This window comes from Enhydra lutris, unplaced genomic scaffold, assembly GCF_002288905.1.
Source record: "Enhydra lutris kenyoni isolate GAN:26980312 unplaced genomic scaffold, ASM228890v2 scaffoldscaffold31, whole genome shotgun sequence".
Classification (NCBI taxonomy): domain Eukaryota; kingdom Metazoa; phylum Chordata; class Mammalia; order Carnivora; family Mustelidae; genus Enhydra; species Enhydra lutris.
In genome coordinates this window covers 3907116-3929254 of record NW_019154115.1, presented here as the reverse complement: position 1 = coordinate 3929254, position 22139 = coordinate 3907116, and the positions used below count along the sequence as shown (strand labels likewise).

General features: G+C 50.5%; 1 protein-coding gene across 1 annotated transcript in view; it reads right to left on the bottom strand.

Moving 5' to 3' along the window:
• Positions 1-17468: 17468 nt before the first annotated feature.
• The window catches only part of LOC111153294 (hyperpolarization activated cyclic nucleotide gated potassium channel 4), a 41263-nt gene continuing 36592 nt past the window's right edge, over positions 17469-22139 (bottom strand). The window contains exons 5-8 of the mRNA XM_022512230.1: positions 19830-19976; positions 19490-19730; positions 19030-19194; positions 17469-18928 (exon numbers count right to left, since the gene is read on the bottom strand). Coding sequence (XP_022367938.1) covers positions 17469-18928; positions 19030-19194; positions 19490-19730; positions 19830-19976 — 2013 coding nt within the window. The remainder of the gene's footprint in view (positions 18929-19029; positions 19195-19489; positions 19731-19829; positions 19977-22139) is intronic.

Sequence of the window (22139 nt, the reverse complement as noted above, 5' to 3'; positions counted from 1 at the left end):
GGAAAGAACCAAGGGACCCTTGCAGAGAAGTGCAGGTGCTCCTGGAAGGTGTAGAGGCCAAGTCCCTGGTGTGGCAGCATCCTGGCCGCAGCTCGATCTTTCGGCAGCTGCGCAGATCCAGGCCTTCCGCTCCCAGCCCACCTCTCTGGGGTGACATATGGAGCAGGTCTGCTCTGGGCCCCGCCTTTGCCAGGCTGCCTCACTTCCTGTCCACCTGCACTGTCTTAGCTTGGGCTGCTCGAACAAAAATACGATAGCCTGGGGGCCTCAGACAGCAAACAGTGATTTCTCAAAATTCTGGAAGCTGGGAAGTCCAAGCTCAAAGTAGCAGCAGATCTGGAGTCTGGTGAGGACCTGCTTCCTGGTTCCGAGATGCTGTCTTCTTGCTGTGGCCTCACGTGGCAAGAGAGATCTCTGGGGGCTTTTTCGAAGAGCACCGATCCCATTCATGGGGGCTCCACCCTTGTGACCTAATCACTTCCCAGAGGTCCCACCTTCCAATACCATCCCATTGGGAATTAGGATTTCAGTATGTGAATTTGGGGATACAGATAATTCAGTCCATAACGCTGTGAGATTTCTTACAGTATCTGAGGGTCTAGACTCGGAATAATGGTGAGCACAGCAGCCGTAGGCCCCCTCCCCTCCACGACTGGCAATCGAGTAGGGGACAGGGAGCCCCACGTCCTTACCAGCGGCTCCCTCAGCCCCAGCACTTCATCTGCTCTGCTGCTGAATGTACCTCCTTAAACCCAAATCTCGTCATTCCCATTAGTGACCTCGGGATGGCATCAGAGCTCTCAGTGCTAACGTCTGTGCTGGTCTGCCGAGTTCTCCAGGCTGAGCTCCCCAGCGCTGGGTATACCCAGCATTCTAGCCACAGAAAGCGATGGTGAAACAGGCATCATAGTATTGCACATGGACCCCCCCCCTTTTTTTTTTTAATTTTTTTTTAGCGTAACAGTATTCATTTTTTTTTCCCCCACACCCGTGCTCCATGCAATCCGTGCCCTCCCCAATCCCCCCCACCTGGTTCCCCCAACCTCCCCCCCCCCGCCCCTTCAAAGCCCTCAGATTGTTTTTCAGAGTCCATAGTCTCTCATGGTTCACCTCCCCTTCCAATTTCCCTCAACTCCCTTCTCCTCTCCATCTCCCCATGTCCTCCATGTTATTTGTTATGCTCCACAAATACGTGAAACCGTATGATAACTCTCTCTGCTTGACTTATGTCACTCAGCATAATCTCTGCCAGTCCCGTCCATGTTGCTACAAAAGTTGGGTATTCATCCTTTCTGATGGAGGCATAATACTCCATAGTGTATATGGACCACATCTTCCTTATCCATTCGTCCCTTGAAGGGCATCTTGGTTCTTTCCACAGTTTGGCAACCGTGGCCATTGCTGCTATAAACATTGGGGTAATGCCCCGCCTGCTCTAACAGCCAGACAACCTGCCAGTGCTCATCCTCCTCTGTATCCCTAGATGGAGCTCTTGGCACGTTTTACAGTGATTTGTTGATCTGAGTCTTTTTCCACTGGACTACGGACTGTGGGGACGTGTTAATTCCTCCTCTCCAAACACCTGATGCTTGGGCAGTTTCTGACAACAGCAGATGCGGGTCTCCTGGATGGATGACGGTCATGAGGACTCAGGACCAGGAGTATGTTGGAAGGTTTCCCACACAAATACCACTCCACCCCTCATTTGGAGGGATCCTAATAGGTCTTTCTTGTTGTTGTGCCAGGACCCTCCCATTCCAGCAGCCATGGCCATTTGGTGTCCTGGGGTGGACTTGAAAGATAACAAAGACCTGTGTGCCTGGCAGTCCTAAGAAATGATGCTGATGCCTCAGTGACTGACTTGGTGCTAGGAACTAGGGCAAGAATGTCCTCCAGATTAGTTCTAAGATGAACATTATGAACGAGGCTCTTTCCCCAGTCCATCATTCCCTCCTATTCTCAGCCATTTTCCCATACCAGGGGTGTGGTATCACCAGGAGAGACTGGAGAATATCTCTGAACACGCCATCAAGTTGATGGGGAAGGGGGCATGGGCAGGGAGAAGCAGGGAGCTACGAGGGCCCCCAGAGAGCAGGTACAACTCTTCACCTTGGGTCTCCAGCTACCAAAGGAGGAGGTTCACCAGAAGAGCTATGAAGAGAGGTGGGAGAGACTAATTGAAGGAAAAGAATACATTTTTCATAATCTTTGAAAAGTACGTAATGTTGAAAAAGTGCTATTTAAAACTGCAAATATTTTCTAAGCAGAATGGATGGTGTTCATCCCAAAACACTCTTTTTTTTTTTAAGTTTTATTTATTTATTTGACAGAGATCACAAGCAGGCAGAGAGGCAGGCAGAAAGAGAGGAAAGGAAGCAGGCTCCCTGCTGAACAGAGAGCCCAATGTGGGGCGCGATCCCAGGACCCTGGGATCACAACCGGAGCCAAAGGCAGAGGCTTTAACCCACTGAGCCACCCAAGTGCCCCCCAAAACACCCTTTTACTCAACAAGGAGGAACTTGATGGGTTTTGGAAGTGAAAAGATGGGCCTGGAGCTGAGCTGAGAAGGGTTAGAAGGAGCTCTTGCTGCACTATGGAGTAAGAGGAATTCAGAATTTCCTGAAATGATGTCAGGGGTGAGGGTATGCTGGCAGCAGGTATAAGCAAGATGGTGAGAGAGTGAGGGGCAAGGTGGGAAGGTAGCCCCAGCAGGAAATGGCTGCCCTTAAGGTGCCCAAAGTGCTTTTTCAAATGGGACGGCCGGAGAGTAATTTAAGGCTGTCTGCTCCTTGCACAACTAGAAACAAACCCCCTCTTACTCCCCAGATCTTGCACGAAGTCTGCCATATCTACAAGGTCTGGCATGAGTTACTGGCTTCCCCCCAACAAGAAAAGGGGCAGGTGGACCAATGTGGGGATGGGCAGACCACAGATCTGGCATGTGAGGGCGACCATAAATGGGATTGGATCACCAGAAACAGGAGCCCAGAGTTGGAAATGACCAAAACAAACAAACCTAAACCAGAGAATTCACAGAAATCCAGGGGGCAGGGGGAAGGGTGTGAGACCTTTCACAGGTCAAGGAATGTGAAAGCCAGTCAGCTTTATTCTGATTTTAAGAGGCAGGCTGACTTCAGCTAGTGTCTAGGTTGCAGTCGTAGATTTCCACCCTCTCCATCCCAGTGCCCTGGAGCAGTGACCTACCTCCTGACAGGTACATATGCTACATGCCTGTCTCTCATAATGGATCTGCCTTCTTCTCTGGACCTGGTCTTCCAAAGGAGAGATCTGAGAGCTGTTTTAAACTCTCCCCTCAACACCACAGCACACGGCTCAGCAAATCCTGCAGCTCTCTCTCATGTCCCCCGAAATGACTCCTCTTTATCGCGTGTGGGGCAGACTCCTTGCTGACCCCCTACTTCTGTCTCTCCAGCCTCCACACAAATACAAGGGTGACTTTTCTAACTCAGATCTGGCCTCTGTCCCATGCTCAGCACCCTACAATCACTTCTCCATCACCTGCCCTGCAGGAGAGAGATCAACGCGGCCCCGTTTGCCTCTTGACATTTATTTGCAATTTGCACTTACAACCTAAGCCGTGATGTCTGACCTCTAGACCCTTCCCTTTGCCTCACATTGTCACCCTACCCACGACCCTCACGACTGGCTTTCTATGCCCAAGTACATTCCTATCCATCTTTAAGGACCCAACATAACCATCCGGTCCTCTGATTGTTCCTATTCATATTTCTGTCTTTTCCAAGACGCCAAAATGAACTCCTCAAGGAAAACACTAATCCTAGTTTTTGGATTCTCCATCCCAGTGCCTAGTACACTATAGGTGTTCACTGAATGAACTTAGCTGAGGAAGATGGATTTGAAGATACCATGGCCCAGTGCTGGGGGAATTGGACAACATCCTAACTCATCCCAGGAGCACACAACCCGACAGGCTTCTCAGAGGTGGTAAGGCTGAGCTGAGTGTAGGAATTACTATGAGACCATCTATCTGGAGTGGGGAGGAACCTCTGCAGAGCTGGGAGGCTGCTCACTTCATGTGGCCATCAGCATCGCTTGAAGAACAAGTCAGCCACCCCTGTTCCTGCTAAGGCCGGGGCCTCTAGAACTGTGCTTAGCCTGCTGTCATTGGATTAAGCCCTGGCATCCCAGTGGGCCAGAGCAGAGGATACAGAGGGTGTACAGAGCTGGTGCTATCCTCCCCAGAATCCCTGGAACAGTGCAGCGGTGGTTCTAGGCCCCATCATGCTGGGTTTGGTTGGCCAGGTACCACCAGGGGAGGGTCCATCCTAGTGAGGTAAGAATAAGCTGGGTTCCTTTCATAAACCCAAAACCCAGGTCTTCCTGAGAATTCTGGGCAGCTTTTGGAAGAGGCCAGGAAGGCAGACCTACACTTGAAGACAATGATGGATCAAACTCCCATGGACAAATTTGCCTAGGACATGGCAAGAGAACCAGCTGATGAACATTCTAGACTAACACAGAGAAGGGAAACTGGCTGGAATTGGAGCCAAAGAGATCTTGCCCATGGGCAGCTGATGTGAGAAGAGGGATATTTGGGACCAGTCAGAAAAGGGTCTTCTTTACCCAAGAAGCTGGGAATCATTCATGGCTTCACAAATACCCCCAAGGCTCCACCTTGCGCCAGGCACCAAGGATATAAAATGATTAAGTCTATCTCTGTTAATGTGTTCACAGTCTAGAGGGGAACACAGACATTTCACAGACAGAAATGACCACCCAGCACAAGTGCTGAGACCCAGCAGAGTGATGATCTGGTAGAGGAAGGAATGTCCAACCCTGACTGTAGCATGCGGGGGTCACGGAGTAAGTCAACACTGAGGATGGTGGGGAATTCACGAGAATTCCACTAAGAAGAATTCCTGCTTCCACTAGATCCGTAGAGCAGGGGACGTTCAGACACCGGCTAAATTACAACCAGGTTACTTAGAAATGATTGGCTCAAAAAGAAAGTAAAGGATTTCCCTCACAAAGGACCAAAAAACTGACCCCAAGTGGCAAATGAAAATGGAAGCTGGTGCTTCCTCCCCTAAGCAGGATCCTAATACCAGGAACCTGGAAGGCAGGAGATGCCGGAAGGAGCCGGCTAACATTGCCTCCTGGAAGGCAGGAGATGCCGGAAGGAGCCGGCTAACACTTCCAGAGCGCTGACAGGGAAGCTTCCAGGCTGTCAGGAAAACTGACTGGCACTGACGCATTTAAAAAGTAAGTAAAGGGGCGCCTGGGTGGCTCAGTGGGTTAAGGCCTCTGCCTTCGGCTCGGGTCATGATCTCAGGGTTCTGGGATCGAGCCCCGCATCGGGCTCTCTGCTCGGCAGAGAGCCTGCTTCCCTTTCTCTCTCTCTGCCTGCCTCTCTGCCTGCTTGTGATCTCTCTCAAATAAATAAATAAAAAAAAAAATAAAAAAAAAATAAAAAAATAAAAAGTAAGTAAAAATTGTCGTCTCCCTTGAGAATTCGTTGAAGATTTTTGTGTCCATATTCATAAGGGATTTGGGTATGTAGGGTTTCTTATGTATTTTTTTTTTTATCTGATTTTGCTTATCAGTGTAATACTGGCCTCGTAGAGTAAGGGAATTCCCTCCTCTTCTGTTTTGAAGGATTGGAGCTAATTGTTCTGTAAACATTTGGTAGAATTCTCCAGTGAGGCCATCTGGTCCTGGACTATTTTTTTTAAGGGAAGTTTTATTACTAACTTAATCTCTCTACTTGTTATAGATCTATTCAGATTCTCTATTTCTTCTTGATTCAGTTTTGGTAATTTGTATGTTTCTAAGAATTTGCCCCATTTCTTGGGGTTATCTAATTTGTTGGCATATAGCTGTCAACGGTTTACCCCTCTGTTCCTTTTTCTTTTAGGTAAGTAGTAATATCCCCTCTCTTCTTCCTGTTAGTATTTTGAGTTTTCTTGCTCATTCTCTTCTCTGGTTTTTTGTTGTTGTGGTTGGTTGGTTGGCAGCCTAGATTTTTTTAAATTATTTTTTAAAAGATTTTATTTATTTATTTGAGAGAGAGAGAAGGAGCATGGGCAAAAACAGAGAAGCAGGCTCCCTGCTGAGTGAGAACCTTGATGTGGGGCTCAATTCCAGGACCCCTAAATCATGACCTAAGCCGAAGCAGCCGCTCAACCAACTGAGCCACCCAGATGCCACTAGATTTTTTTTTTAATGCCAAGTTATGAGTCCATTTTCTTTATATAGCATTAACAGGGTTAATTTGATGTCACAAATGAGGTAAAATTGTAACATTTGCATATGAAAACTTCCCTTGAAAAACTCAGATCTTTGTTAAAGTTATTGATTGTCAGATCAAAGAAACTACAATTCAAGTTTGTTCACAAAAATTTAAAAAAAAAAATTGCTACTTAGGAGGTTCCAAAATGGCAATTTTGTCAAAATTACCAGGGGGGAAAATACCCTCTCTACTGATAGTGTCAACAGCACGTTAATACTCTCTCTAAATCTACTTTATACAAAACGATGTGCATTTTGCGAAGAGTACGTAGGTACCTATTACCTCATTTTTGGAACTGGACTTGATTGCCTTACAGTCTCCAACGGGGTCAGTTGTCAAACTGTCAAAATTTGTCAATTTTGTTGATCTTTTCAAAGGAGCAACTTTTGGTTTTGCTGATTCCTGTATCATTTTTTTGTATTTCTGCTCTAATCTTTATTATTTCCTTCCTTCTACCTGATTTGTTTAGTTTGTTTTTCTTTTCCAAGTTTCCTAAGGTGAATGTTGAAGTTATTGATTTAAGGTCTTTTTTAAACTATGGCAGCTTATTTGCTATAAATTTCTCTCTGAACACTGCTTTTGCTGCACCCCATAAGTTTTGGTATGCTGCATTTTGTTTCCATTCATCTCAGTTTACTTTCTAATATTCATTGTGATTTCTTTTTTGAGCCTATTGTTATTTAGAAGTCTGTTGTTTAATTTTCATACAGTTGCAAATTTTGCCGATTTCCTTCTTTTTTGTTTTTTTAAGAAATTTATTTATTTATTTGACAGACAGAGATCACAGGTAGGCAGAGAGGCAGGCAGAGAGAGCAAGGAATGGAAGCAGGCTCCCTGCTGAGCAGAGAGCCCCATGTGGGGCTCAATCCCAGGACCCTGAGATCATGACCTGAGCCAAAGGCAGAGGCTTTAACCCTCTGAGCCACCCAGGCGCCCCTGCAGATTTCCTTCTGTTATGAACTTCTAATTTCACTATATGGTCATCAGAGAATATTCTTTGTATGGTTTTTAACTCTTTTGAGATTTGTTTTGAGGCTAACACCTGTCTATCCTGGAGAATGTTCCATGGGTACTTGAGAAAAATAACGTATTTTGCTGTTGTCAGGTGGGGTGTACTAGATGCCTGTTAAATCTAGTTGGTTTGTGTTGTTCAAATTTTCTGTCTCCTTCCTGATTGTTTATCCAGTCATTTTACCCATTATTGAAAGTGGGGTAAGTCTACAACTGTCGCTGTTGAGTTATCTATTTCTCCCTTCCATTATGTCAGATTTGCTTCATGGATTTTGGGGCTCTGTTGTTAGGTGTATATGTGTTTTTAATTGTTAAATCTTTTTCATAGATTGACCCTTTTATCATTTTAAAATATTCTTTGTCTTTAGTACCTATTTTGTTTTAAAATACACTTTGTTATTAATATAGCCATGCCAGTTCCCTGTTGGCTAAAATTTGTATGATGTATCTTTTCACATCCTTTCAACTTGTGTCTTTGAATATGAGGTATGTGTCTCTCATAGACAGCATAGAGTTGAAATTTCATATGTCTAGTATATGTTTAATATATTAAATAATACATCAATAAGGAGTATTATTAACACATAAATATATTAATACATATTAATGTATTTATAATATATTTTTATTATATTATATTATATATTAATACATATCTATCAAAATTATAGAGTTGTATTATTCATTCTGCCAATTTCTGCTTTTTAATTTGAATGTTTACTATTTGCATTTTATATAATTGCTGATAAGGTAGGATTTACACATGGCATTTTGCTATTTGTTTTCTATGTCTTTTTTTTTTTTTTTTGGTCCTTCTATTACTCTGTTACTGCCTTCCTTTGTGTTAAGTAAATATTTTCTAGTGTACCCTTTTAATTCCCTTGTTCAAAGTCATGAATCATAAAATAAAAATTCAGTAAGTTGAACATGATCAAAATTGAAAATGTTTACCTCTTGGGGCACTTGGGTGACTTAGTCTGTTAAATATCTGATTCTTCCTTTTGGTTCAGGTCATAATTTCAGGGTGGTGAGATTGAACCCCACTTCAGGCTCATGCTGGCCATGGAGTCTGCTTGAGATTCTCTCTCTCCCTCCCCCTCTGCCCCCCTGCTCATGCTCTCTCTCTTTCCCTCTCTAAAATAAATAAATAAAGCTTTAAAAAAATGTTGAAAGGGGGGCACCTGGGTGGCTCAGTGGATTAAAGCCTCTGCCTTTGGCTCAGGTCATGATCCCAGGGTCCTGGGATCAAGCCCCGCATCGGGCTCTCTGCTCAGCAGGGAGCCTGCTTCCTCCTTTCTCTCTGCCTGCCTCTTTGCCTACTTGTGATCTCTGTCTGTCAAATAAATAAATAAAATCTTTTTTAAAAAAGTGTTGAAAGGCATGGTTAAGAAAATGAAAAGGCAGGCCATAAGCTAGGAGAAAATATTTACAAAATATACATGCTATAAAGGGCTTATATTCTGAATATATTATTTATAACTTAATAATGTATTCAGAATACAAGCAAAAACCAATGGGTAAAGATTGGAATGGTCACATTACCAAAGTACAAATATTGATAGCAAGTAAACTCCTGAAAAGATACTCAGCACTTTAGTTATTACGGAAATGCAGGTTAAAACCAGCAGTTAATATAACACAATCTCTTGATGGTAAAAATAAAAGACCGACCATATCGATTGGTGCAAGGATGTGCAATAACCAGAACTCTTATACAGCTGCTGGTGGATGGGAATGCAAAACAGTATTCCAGCTCAAAAAATAATCTAGCAGTTTCTTATAAAGTTAAACATATACGTACCATATGACCCAGCAATGCCACTCTGATACTTATTTTTTGAAAGATTTTACTTATGTATTTGAGGGGGCAGTGAGCAGGGGGAAGGGCAGAGGGAGAGGGAGAGGGACAAAGCAGATTCCACCTCGGGGCTCAGGGCTTGATGTCACAACCCTGAGATCATGACCCCTGCTGAAACGGAGTCAGTTGTTTAACTGAGATATCCAGGTGCCCTAGTTCTTTATTCAAGGTAAATGAAAATCCATGTCCACATGAAGACTTGAACATGGATCTTCATAGGAGGTTTATTCTGAATAATTAAAGACTGGAAACAACCCAAGTGTTCTGCAGTTAGGGGATGAGTAAGCAAATTGTGGCTTATCCATAAAGGGAGTGTGGCTGTGCAGTACACATAACACAGACAGATCGTAAAAGCTTAAGACTAAATGAAAGAAATCAGACACAAGAGACACATATTTTATGATTCCATTTATATGAAATTCTAGAAAAAAACAGAACTTTAGTGACAGAGGCAGACTGTCAGGGGCCAGGAGTGGGAGGACAGGGATTAACTGCAAAGGAACATAAGGGTTTGGACGAGCGATGGAAATGTTCTCGATCTTAACAGTTAGGGGTAGCTACAGGACTGTGTACATTTGTCAAAACTCAACCTCTGTGAAGCAAATAGATACAATCAGCAATCGCAACATAATTATCAAGGTACAAGGAATAAATCTAACAACATGTACAAATTGTCATGAAGAAAACTATAAAGCCGTGTGAAAGATTTGGCAGAGACAGTTAATGCCCAGCAAATATCCCATATGCTCCCTCACGTTTCACAGCCTCCTTGGCAGTTACATGGTGGCCGAGTGACAACAGACTATGAGAGGAAGTGAAGTGTGTCGCTGCTGGAGAGAAGGGTTCATAATCACTCATCTCTTCCAGTTGTCTCCGTTCCTCCCACAGTGATCAGAGGACTGGGGGGTTCCAGCTGACATCTGTGAAGACAGGGGCTGCCTGGCCTGCACAGGAATTTACCTGAGCTGGAATAAACCCTTATTGTATGAAACCATTGAAATTTGGAGCTTTTTCTGTTGGGGCAGTGAGGGCTAATTAGCCTGAATAGTAAAAAAAAAAAAAAAAAAAAATTTAAAGAAGACCCAAGTGGGGGGGAGAGTTGTGTTCTGTTCATCCATAGGGATATAAGTATTAATATTTATGTAATTTCAAATGAGTCCATTGAATTCTTCATGCATCTTAACAAAGTGATTTTACAATGTATATATGATAATACAGAACCTAGAGTAGCCAAGACATTCCTTAAGAGAAAGAAGGTGGGGACTCGCTCAACTAGGTATCAACATACTTTATAAAGCTATAGTGACTAAGCAGGGTACCATTTGGACAAGGATAGACAAGCTAATAGTACTGAACACAGAGCCTCCATATGGACCCAGAGATGAAGTGTAAGTGACAGGGCAAATTACTAGGAACAACTGGTTGTCCGTATGGGGCAAAAATGAAGTTGAATTCTAGCCTGACAACAGACCAAAGTTAGGTCAGGTAGGTTAAGCAACACTTCACATTTTTACAAATTAATATAGAAGAATATCTTTAAAACAGCAGAGGCAGATGGATTTCTTAAGCCAGCAAAAAAGACACTAAAGAAATACTAGACATTTTAGAAAATACTTTGCTAAACTGGGCCTCACTAAAATGTAAAACCTCTGCTTATCAAAACCAAAAAAGTGAAATTAAAAGCCATAAATAGGAAGAAGACATTTGTAACATCTCATTAACAAAGAATGTGTTTCCCAAATAGACATGTGTGCGTGTGCACATGTGTGTGTGCGTGTGTGTGGCGGGGGGGGTAGTAAAACTGCTACAAATCAATAACAAGATCATGGGAAATCAGGCAAAATACATGAAAAAATATTTCTCAGAAGAGGAAATAGGAATGGCAAATGAATATGTGAGAAAACATTCAATCTTACTAGTAATTAGGGATTTGCACATTAAAACATACTCGGATATCACTAGATTGGGAAAAATAAGAGAGTCTGATGATTCCACTTACTGGCAAGAATGTGGAGCAAGAGTAGCTCATACACTTCAGCTGGGAGTATAAATTGTTGGAACTGCTTAAAACAGTTTGGCCTGATCTTGTAAAGCCAAGATTAATTCACCCTATGACTTCATTATTCCGCAACTGGATACAGACCCTAGAGATCTTTTTACGCATCTTTCTCCGGAGCCACAGAACGTTTTTTTTTTTTTTTCTTTCTTTCTTTTTTTAAGATTTTATTTATTTATTTGACAGAGAGAGAGAGAGAGAGAGAGAGAATACAAGCAGGGGGAGTGGGAGAGGAAGAAGCAGGCTTCCCGCTCAACTGGGAGCATGATGTGGGGCTCCATCCCAGGACCCTGGGATCATGACCTGAGCTGAAGGCAGACACTTAACCACCTGAACCACCCAGGCGCCCCAAGAACATTTCTAGTAGCAGTGTTTATAATAACGGGAGCTGGAACTGACCAAGATAGCTAGCTCCAGAAGAATGCCTATGAAAACGGGGGGCGTATCATACATTGGAATGTGATGCAGCAGTGAAAATGAGTTAACTATGCTCCGTGCATCAACAGGGTCTTAAAATTACAATATTGAACAAAACCAGCAAATTACTGGAGACCATATATGGCAGATACCACTTACGCAAAGCTCAGATTTTTACAAATGTACTTAGTGGTATAGGAAAGTGGAGCGGGCAGGCAATGAAAAGGTAGATCATTTGTAAAGAAATGGAAAACAAGAAAATGAACTAAAACTCGGTCTGCTTTGAATTATCCCCATACATCAACAATTCTGAGTGTTATTGATGAAATTCTCCTCCTTGCAAAGACAGCTACTTTCAATCCCCACCCCTCCCCCAACCTTGGTAAGCAACTGAGTATATGGTTGAGAGACATTTTATTTCGGCAATAAAAGTATTAGGAAAAGTAAGGGAAGGAGAGAAAGTTCAGATGAGTGGTTTTCCTTGGAGAGAGGGAGAGAGATACAGTTGGGGACCAGCACCAAGGCCTTCAAAGGAATTCCTTGTGCTCTGTTTTTTAAACTGAGTGACTGGTACATGGCTGCTTATATTTTTAATGTCTTATTTATGTACTTATTTTATGTATGTATTATGTGTTTATTTATATCTTCTTCTGTGTGTATGAAATTTCTACCCTCAGGAGAAAGAAAATTGGAGAAGCGGAATCTGCAGGGCCTGGGGCAGGGCTAGAGCCAGTGGCTCTGTGGGGCCCTGGAAACTCCAAACTCAAGAAAGAGTAAGAGGTGGTTCAGAAAAGGGTCAGAGAAGGATGAGGAGCCAGGGGACCCCAGCAACAGGGGCCCAGGCTGAAGCTCAGAGGCCTGGGGGCCCGAACAGAGGGGAAACCAGGGGGGCCACGGGCATGGGTGAGGTCTCCAGGAAGCATGTGCACAATGAGAAGAGGAGGGCCCAGGGGTGGTCTGGAAGTATCCGCCCTTGAGGACAGAGAAGTAGCCCGCTCATGCTGAGGCTGACCACAGAGGTAGAACAAAAAGGCAGGAGCGGGGTCTCAGCAGCCCCGGCAAGCCGGGTCAGCGGGGTCCCGCCATGCAGGCAGCAAAGCTGCCCCTCGGGGTGCAGGGAGGGCCGCCCATGACCCGGTCTGGGGCCACCAGGGGCAAGGAGGCGGGAGCCAGATTGCAGTGGAGGAAGAAGTGACTGGAAGGAAGGGACAGGAGGGTGGGAAGCTGAGATGGCTGAGAGAACTCTCCAAGTCTGGCTGAGAAGCTGGACACCAGCTGCTGGGAAGAAACAGAGTTGAGGGAGGGATTTTGCCAAACTTTTTCAGTGTTTTTTCACAAAGGTCATTCTGGCTTATTGCTGTGAAGGTGGAAAGGGGGCTTTCGGGCCTGCACCCTGCCCCCCACCCCCAGGCTAGCAGCCCTTGGCAAGGGGCACGTCTGGTGTGGGGCTGCCCATCACAGTGGGGAGGGAGTATTGGATCCCCGATGTTGTTCAGAATTGCTGGTCGGTGGTGATGATGACAGATAAGAGAAAGCAAACTGACTTTCGTCATTTTTATTCTTGCTTTTAAATTTTTCCAGACAACCCAAGCTTTCTTGTTTGCACCCGGACAGACTGCTCCTTTTAGCCCTTAGTGTGGCACCGGCGGGAAGGGGCAGGTGTGGAGTCCCCAGGACCCGGTGTGCATCCTGACCCCTTCACATTCTAGCTGCGTGGTTGGGGGCAAGTTCCTTGCCCTACTGAGCGTGCTGCCCTTTGGCTCACTGTAACTGAGGTGAATTCTGACTAGTCAGGGTGGTGTGGGTAGAGGGAGAGAAGGCGGAAGCACCCAGCGACTGGCACAAGGTGGGTATTTACTAAGTGTCCTTTTGGAATCAGGGAACAGAGAAGACAGTGCCTGGTGTCGCCTGCCCACCTGCCCCCCATAGCCCACAGTGGAGGAGAAAGGCCCGGTGCAGGTACCTGGGGGATTTGCCCTGGGTGGGCAGGGGTGGTGGGTGTGGGTGACTATCATTGGGACCACCCAGGTGCACTTCTGCCCTCAAGGTTTGGCTGGACCCCATCATTGTTGGAAAAGGCTTCCCCTTAGCCTCAAAGGCCAGCCCCGTGGGCCACCTCTGCCGTCCCCACCACCAGTCCCAGAGGAACCACACTGCCTGGGCCGCAGGGGGCAGTTGTCATGGGGACACTGGGCCTGCGGAGCTACCTTCTTAGCAACGGGACTCCGAGGCCGGTTCCCATGGAAACAACATCCACTTGGCAATCAGTGATGGGGACCGGGTTCCCTGCCCTTTTCTGAGGACTTCCCCTCCTCCTGCAGGCGGCCACATGGCAGGCAGTCCCCGCTCCAAGCCGGGAGCCCTGGGGACTTCACCGTTCCAGCCACAGATGGCTGCCTCTCCCTTATCCAGCAAGGCGCAGGACTGGTGGGTACCCTCCACAGCCCGGGGAGGTGGGGGAGGGGTAAGGGCAACTGCCTGAAGGCTTCACGGAGGGTCTGGGGACCAAACCCGGGGACCCTGCCTGTCAGCAGGGAGTAGGTGCCCCACCCCCAATAGCAAAGCCGCCCATCCCCAGTGTGCCCTCAGATTCCCCAACCTGCACAGGGGCCCAGCAGCTGTGCCCCATTCTTGGCCACTCTGAAACCCTCCATCCTGGCCATGACGCCCTACCCCAGCCATCACCTTTGGTCCCCCAGCCACCCTCTGAAGGGCCCATCTGACCAGGCTAAGGTGGCATTTCCCACTTCAGTATCCCACTGGAATCCACAGGCACAGTGACTGTGCTCCTTCCCCTTCAGGGAGCACCAAGGAGTCCCATTCTGGGCAGCTGGTGGGGGCAGGGTCTGAGTCAGGGTCTCACATGTCCACCAGCTGACAAAGGACACGCACACACACTCACACTCCTCCTTAATGACTCACCAGCCCATAAACAAAGCACACCTGCACCCACAGCCAGCCCTCCCACACTCCCTCACATCTTTGCTCCCCTGCTCTTGGGGTCACAGGTTTTTGCCCCCCAAGTGCCCACATGTGCTCTAGGGGCTGTGCCCTCCCCACTCACCACAGCCTGGCTCTTGAGCCCTCCAGCCTACCTACTGACCTTACTCTCTTCTCCCAATCCCTGACACCTGAAGAAGACAGCATCTGCTGGCATTTTTTTTATTAAATAAAATATACAACACGGTGCATTTACCGTTTTCTGTTTTAAAAGTGGTAGATTTGAAAATTGCTTGTGGGGGTTTGGAGATGGGTCGGCCCACTCATAGGACCTGGTTTCCCCAGTCTCTGAGGAGTGGCTGGGCTGGGTCAGAGCTTTTATAAAATGCGTGTGTGTGCACGTGCGCACGCATGTGTGCAGACAAGAGGGTGGTGAGACCAGGCCCTGATGGCAAGGGGGATGGTCCTCACGCCTCATGCCCCTGCACCCTCCACCCCTGCTCCTCTCCCTTCTCCCACCCCCTCCAGGACTAGACTGGCTTTGGATCAAGTCCTATGGCCTTCCTTAGTAGGGTGGGGGCCAGACTCAGGTAGAGGCTGCCACTTAAATCCTTCCAGCTCTGAAAACTCCCTGGGCCCAAGGGGCATTCTTAAGGGGCATTCTCCTGCCCAACAGAGACCACAGCTAGGTGCTTTGTCTCTCTCCAGGTTCCCAGGATCTCTCACTACCTTCTGCCCTGGATGACTGCCTCCCTCTCATGTGGCCCATCCATGGAGATACTGGCCTGCCCCACATCCCAGGACAACTCAGGACCAAATCTGATCTTGACTTCATTCTGGCTGGAGCATGGAGAGGGATTCTGGATGGACATGGCGGGACCAGCCTTCCCCACTGTGCAGGTCTTGGCAGCCAAACCTGCTCCAGCCTGATAGGCAGGTGGAGGCAGACCACTAACCTTGGCTCTGGCAGGGTCTGGTTGGAGAAGAGGAGTGTCCCTCAGGAGGCATCTGAGCTGCTTTCACATCGGCCCCCCATTCTGAACCTGCTTCTGGCTCCCAGGTGCCTTCAGAATCAAGGCCAGTCCCCTCCAGGTGCCCTCCAACACCTCTGGATCCCCACCCAAAGCCCTCTCCGCCCCTGCACATCCACCTTGGGCCCATCCTGTGTCCTCCATCCCACCCCACTCCCCTTTCTCGCTTCCCCCCTTCTCTTACCTTTCCTTCCTCTTCCTTCCTTCCTTCCTCCTAACTCTTCCCACCTCTCAAGGCCTGGCTCAAGCCCGCGGCTGGCCACAGGAGGCCCTTCAGGAGGCCCAGTCACCTCCTGTGTCCTGAGATCATAAGGTCCTGGAGCCCTCAGCCAGGGTTCTCTGGGCTCTCACCATAGCTTGTTGGAGCGGTGGGCTGGGCACATGAGGAGGGAACAGAAGAGATGTGATTTATTGAGCACCTACTATGGTGTGTGCCAGGCACGAGGTTGGGCATTTCACATCTGCTACTTTTCTCATCTGGTCCTCATAGGTTCTTGTGAAGTGGTACTATAATCGTTCCCATTTTACAAGCGAGGGAACAGACTCAGGTCTGATAGCTAGCCCAAGGTCATACAGCTAAGAAGTGGCAGGACTGGGATTTGAACCCAGGTCTCATTGCTTCCAAAATCTGGTCTCTTCCCACACCACCACGCCTGGGGACTCACTCAGTCCCTCTCAACAGTTGCTTCTGGAAGGGAACTAGGATTTGGCCTCAGGCAGTCATGGATTTAAATCTCCTATCACTCCTGGCTCTGCCACTCCTAGTTACACAATTCTGGGAAAATGGCCTCAAACTCAAGTTTCCTCACCTGTGAAATGGGGAGAATCAAAGTATCCACCTCATGGTCTTTGTGAAATTGAAGGAGTTAATGTGTGTAAAGTGCTAAACCAGTGCTTGGCACAGAGCAGACTCAATAAATAGAAGTTCGCCTCACCTCCCACCATACAGATGGGAAAACGGAGGGCCACGGAGGTGATAGGATGTGCTTGAGCCCCACAGGGAAGGAGGGGGTCTTCTGCTTCCAGGTGGTGAGATGTCGGGCTAGGACTGGACTTGAGACCAGAGATGGTAAGGAAGGGAGCCTGCTGAGAGGTCTTGGGGTCCTCTTCCCTGAGGACTGGAAAGAACACTTCCCCAGACCCTGTGGTGCCCAGCCTGAGGGCCAGGGTGGGTTGCTGGATGTAAGGTGACCTGGGTGTCCTGGCAACATGGGGTTACAATGTGCACTCATGTGAGTGGCTATCTACACGGCTCTGCAGAGCGCTACATAGCTATACATATACACATCTTACATACATATACATATACATGTTCATGTTCATATACATATCTTGCTAAGTTTGCAGTAGAAAAAAAATGCAAGACTCTCAGGGCCCTGGCCCCATTTTGTCTCAAAGACTCAGGTGACTGAGGCTCCCCAGGAACATATCCAGGGGCAACCCCTTCCTGTGGGGGAAAAAGATGACCCCCACAGAATGGGGCTCCAAGTTCACAGCTACGGGGCTGGTGGTGACTGTTGCCCTAAAACGGATACAATAACAGATCTGCTCTAAGAAACCCCAAAGGTGGGTCACCCCTGCTGCCGTCAAGCCCCAGAAACCCCCACCTGCCTTCTTCTGGCTTTTGCCTTTGGGCCCTGCCTGCTTCCCAACCCCCTCCCTCCCTCCCTCCCTCTAGTGCTGAGTATTAAAATAGTCTATAAAAGCAAGTGACCAAAAATCTATAGCTCTAAGAATACCTGGTTATTTTCTGCTGTCTTTTGTTTTTCTGGTGTGGGGTTTTTTTTTTAATGATAATTATTATTGTTATTGGTATATCTCCTAATCACAGTTAAACCTGAAGGGAGAAAAAAAGGAGAGAGAAGAAGGAAGGAGGGGCCCCGCTCATAGATTGGACGGCAGTTTGGAGCGCACTGGCTCAGACCTGGCCCCAGGTTCCCTCTGGGGGGCAGCAGTCAGAGGGGGCCCCCCTGAAGAGGCGGCTCTTGCCCCAAACAAAGAAAGAGGGGGTGGCAAAGAACCTGAGGATGTCTTCCGAGGCAGAGTGACATGCTGGCCAGGGACGGCACCATAGGGCCTCCCCGGGGAAACGAAGCCCCCGCTGCCCCCGCTAGCGCCGCCGGCCCTGGGGACGAGCGGGAAGGCCGCCACGGACTCCCCCGAGGAGTGCGGAGAGGCTCTGCGGAGAGTCTGCGCCCCGTCCTGGGGCAGGGCCGGCTGGGAGGCCGAGATGAGCTTGAGGTCCTGGGTGAGGCGGCCCGGGGTGAGGGGTGGCGTGCCGCGGCGCTGGGGTACCTGGGGAGCTGGGGGGCTGGAGGCGGGCGGCAGGAGCAAGGAACCGTGGGAGCCGGAGGCCCGAGGGGGGGCACTTGGGAAAGTTCTTGGGGGGCCGGGGCTGTGGCCTTGGGGGCTGAGACCTCCGCGGGGGGGAAAGGCTACGGGAGAAGCCCCCCCAGAGGCCCCCGCCACGAAGGACGGCCGCTCCGGTTGCCGCGGGGGCGTCTCTGGCGTACTTGGCGGGCCGGCGGCCAGGCCCGGGGACAGCTCCCCAGGTGGCTGGCCCAGCTGCCCGGGGCTGGCCGACGGGGACCGGGAGGAGGGCGGGGGCGGCAGGAAGTGCTCCAGGAGTCCCAGGCCCCCCCGGGCCCCCGGCAGCGGGGGCGGCGGCTGGTTGGCCTGCGGCGAGCGGGCGCCGGACTGCAGCGGCGTGAGCAGCGGAGAGTCGGACGAGGACAGGGAGCCGCCCAGCGCCTTGTGGAAGTGGCCGAAGCCGGCGGCCGCGGTGGCGACTTCGGAGGCGGAGGGCGTGGGAGCCGGGGAGGAGCCGCCGAGCCCGGGGGGCGGGGAGGAGCCGGACGAGGGCAGGAGCGGGCTCAGGCCGGCGGGCGCGGAGAAGCCGGCCAGCTGCTGGATGTGGAAGGAGGAGGAGGACGGCGTGTCCACCTGCGACGGGCTGCTGGCGGGCGAGGCGGAGCCCAGCGCCGACGGGATCAGGGACTGCAGCCGCTTCAGGTGTCGGGGCGTCTGCCCCGCGCCGAGGCCGCCTATTCCGGGGCCGGGAGGGGGGCGGAAGATGGCGGCGGGCAGGCGGGGGTGGTGGGTGAGCGCGATGGCCACCGAGGTGGTGGCCGCGGCGGCCTGCAGTGGCGCCTGGATCAGCGGCGTCCAGATGACCGGCGTGGGGGTCGGGGTGGCCGAGGCGGCGGCCTGGACGCGGTGAGCGCAGTGAGCCATCTCGCGGTCATGCTGCACGATCTGCTGGATGATCTCGTTCTCCTGGTAGTTGAAGACGCCTGAGTTGAGGTCGTGCTGGACTTTGTGGAGGAGGATGGAGTTCTTCTTGCCTGGGCCACGGAAGGAGAGCCGGGGCTCAGGCCAGAGTGGGAGGCCAGGGGGTGGGCGAAGGGGTTCCCCTCCCAGCCGCCACCCGGCCTGGTCCCCTCACCGATGCGGTCCAGGCGGTCCAGCGCCACTGTCTCGAAGGCCCGCCGCATCATGGGGTACTCCTCCAGCACCTCATTGAAGTTGTCCACACTCAGCGAGTAGAGGCGGCAGTAGGTGTCGGCCCTCACGCTGGCCGTGCGCCGACCCCGAGTCAGCAAGCAGATCTCTGCCAGAACAGCGGGAGTGGGGAGGGGGTGCTCGAAGGGGCCTCCTGCTCGCCCCTGACCTGGGTTCCCACCGTCTGGTAGGGACGCCTGACGGTCACAAGGCCCCATCCCCAGGGGTGACCACACTTGATGCCCCCAAGTGGGTGCCAGGCTCTTCCCAGGCCCCAGCTCCCCCACACACACAGGGCCACAGGCCCTCACCTCCAGGCAGGGGCCAGAAGAGCCCCAAACATTGCCCTCAGTATCTCTCCAGCCCATTCCCCTGTCCCCCTAGGGCTCCGCCAGCCACCTCACCTCCAAAGTAGGAGCCATCTGCCAGCTTGGTCTCCTTGTTGCCCTTGGTGAGCACACTGACCACGCCATGCTGGATGAAGTACATCTTCTTGCCGATGGTACCCTCACGGATGATGTAGTCCCCGGGCTGGAAGACCTCGAAGCGCAGCTTGGTCAGCATAGAGGTCACGAAGTTGGGGTCCGCGTTGGCGAACAGCGGCATGGAGGCCACCAGCTTCCGGCAGTTGAAGTTGATGATCTCCTAATCCCCAGACAGGGTGGAGAAGATGAGGGAGCCGCCCTGCAGGAGGGAAGCTCCCCTCCTGGCCACAAGCCCCCGCACCCCCCGGCCACCGCGTACCTCCCTCAGCGGCTCACTCAGCTCGCCCAGGATGCTCTCCTCATCGAACATCTTGCCTTGGTAGCGATGCTCATAGTAGTCGTGGATGCGCTGCCGCGTGTCGGGTGGGAGCTTATGGAAGGACATGTACTGCTCCACCTGCTTGTACTGAGTCAGGGGAGAGGGAGAGAGGGAGAGGGCGTCACCTCCTGAGGGCCTCGGCCTGCTGCTGACCAGAGCTGGCACGGACCCTGTGGGCCTCCTTGGCCCAGCCTGGCTCCTCGATGCTGAGATCCTCGGTGGGGGTGTGCCCCAAACCATGGTCCTGACTCCCAGCTGCCTGGGGTGGGGGAGGGCCTCCATCAGCGTGCCCAGGGCTCTGGAGCTGGCTGGGGACAACAGGGGCTATCCAAAGCCCCATTCCAGGCCAACCAACCAGAGTCCATCAAGTTTCCTCTGCCCATGGCTCTTTCCTGTGTCACACTGTGGACGAGAGAAGGCTCACAGGTCCTGGAGGAACTCTTTGCTACCAGTGATCACACTGGCTGGGCAGCAGGGTTGGGCCACAGTGGGTTGATGGGACCCAGAGGCTGAAGTCAGGATGCCTAACCCGTCATACGCTGTGTATCCAAATACGGCCCCTGGCTGGCTCCAAGTCATTTTGTGGAAGAGTGACTCTAGCCTACGGGGATGGCCAGGGTAGAACAAGTTCCTTAAGCAGAGGTTGGGGATAAGAGATTTGAGACCTGAAATGCCCAGGGCTCAAGCAAATACGAAATGCTCCCATCTACCCGGGGTGAAGTTGTGGGGTCTGCTCCAGCATCCTGGGACTGCGGGTGCAGAGTGGGGGTCCACAGGGGCATGTTAGGCAGAAACAGAGTAGGCAAGAGCAGAGTTTTCCCACACTGAGATGGAAGGGAAATTCCTATACCCCAGGAACAAGCAGAAGAGGGGAGCCTGTTTTCACACATTGGTGCTCCCAAGAGGCGGGGACACAGTATGGCTGCAGACAGATGCCAGCAGGCAACGGAGGCCTGGGAGATGAAGTTTCCATGCATTCTTCCAGCCAAGCTGGCTCTGTCTGCTCGAGGTTGTGCCCAGCCCCAGGAGACAGGGACTTCCCTTCTGGCTATGGGAACAGGGGCAGAACAGCTAAAGCTGTGTTTTAGAGAATTCCCCATGCCTGGAACATCCATAGTGGTGGGGAGGCAGGGTCTGGAGACGGGGCGGGAGTTGGAAGCTGGCTAAAGTGATCTAGGCGAGAGCGAGAATTGGGGACCAAAGGGAGGTAATACATTTCAGAGAGATTTATGGGTGAATCATATTGGAGAGCCATTAGCTAAAGAACCAAATAAAGACAACTCTCAAATGGAAAGTCACAAGCAGCTTGACTCTGCCCTCGAATGAACCTTGGTGCTTCTTCTAAACTATCCCTGACTGGAGTCCCGACTGAGCCCCCATCCCGGTCCCACACCGAGCCCTGATCCTGGTTTCACACGGAGTCCTGACCTGGTCACAGGCTGGGCCCTGATGCAGGCCCACACTGATCCCTCCCCTGGCCCTGGACTAAACCCTGGCCTTTATAACCTGACTCCTCCTCTCCTTCCTCTTTCCAGCCCCCTCATTCCTAACCCAGAACCCTTTGTTCTAATCAGGTTGATTTCTTTCCCACCCATCATGCTCATCATGGTGGCTAGCCTAGAATTCTCTTCTACCTTCTTTCTCTGCCTCCCCAAACTGCCCCTCCCACCCTGGGCTGGCTCTGCAGACTCCTGAACTTTCCTTCTGGCAGGATGGGACCTGGGCCTCCATGTCTTGGTCACCCCAGCAAGGGACAGCACATGGGGCAGGCAGGCAGCCAGTTAATCAATACACACTAAGCCCTGCTAAGTGCCGGACATGACCCCGGCAATTCAATAGGGAGGGACAGACCTGGGTCCTGCCCTCACGGAGCTACCTCCTGGACAGGCAGGACATGGACATTGAACAACAGACTGCACAGAGGAATCAAATATGGCAGGAGTCCCAAGTGTGGTGAAGGGGAATTAGAGGGCACCAGGGGTTCACATGATGGGTGGGGCTGACGGGGTCACAGAAAGCTCACCAAGGTGAAGTGCAGGCTGAGAGGTGGAGAAGTGGTCTGGTGAAAAGGAGCGAGGAGCGTTCCAGGCTAGTGTCTGTGCCAAGGCCCTGTGGCAGGAGGGCACATGCAAGGAGCAGGCCTGGTGAGGCTGGAATAGAGGGCTGTAGGGCCCATGGCATGATCTGGGCATGAGAAGGGCAGGGGCCAGATTATGCCCCTTAAATGCCAGGCTGAGGAACCCCACTGTG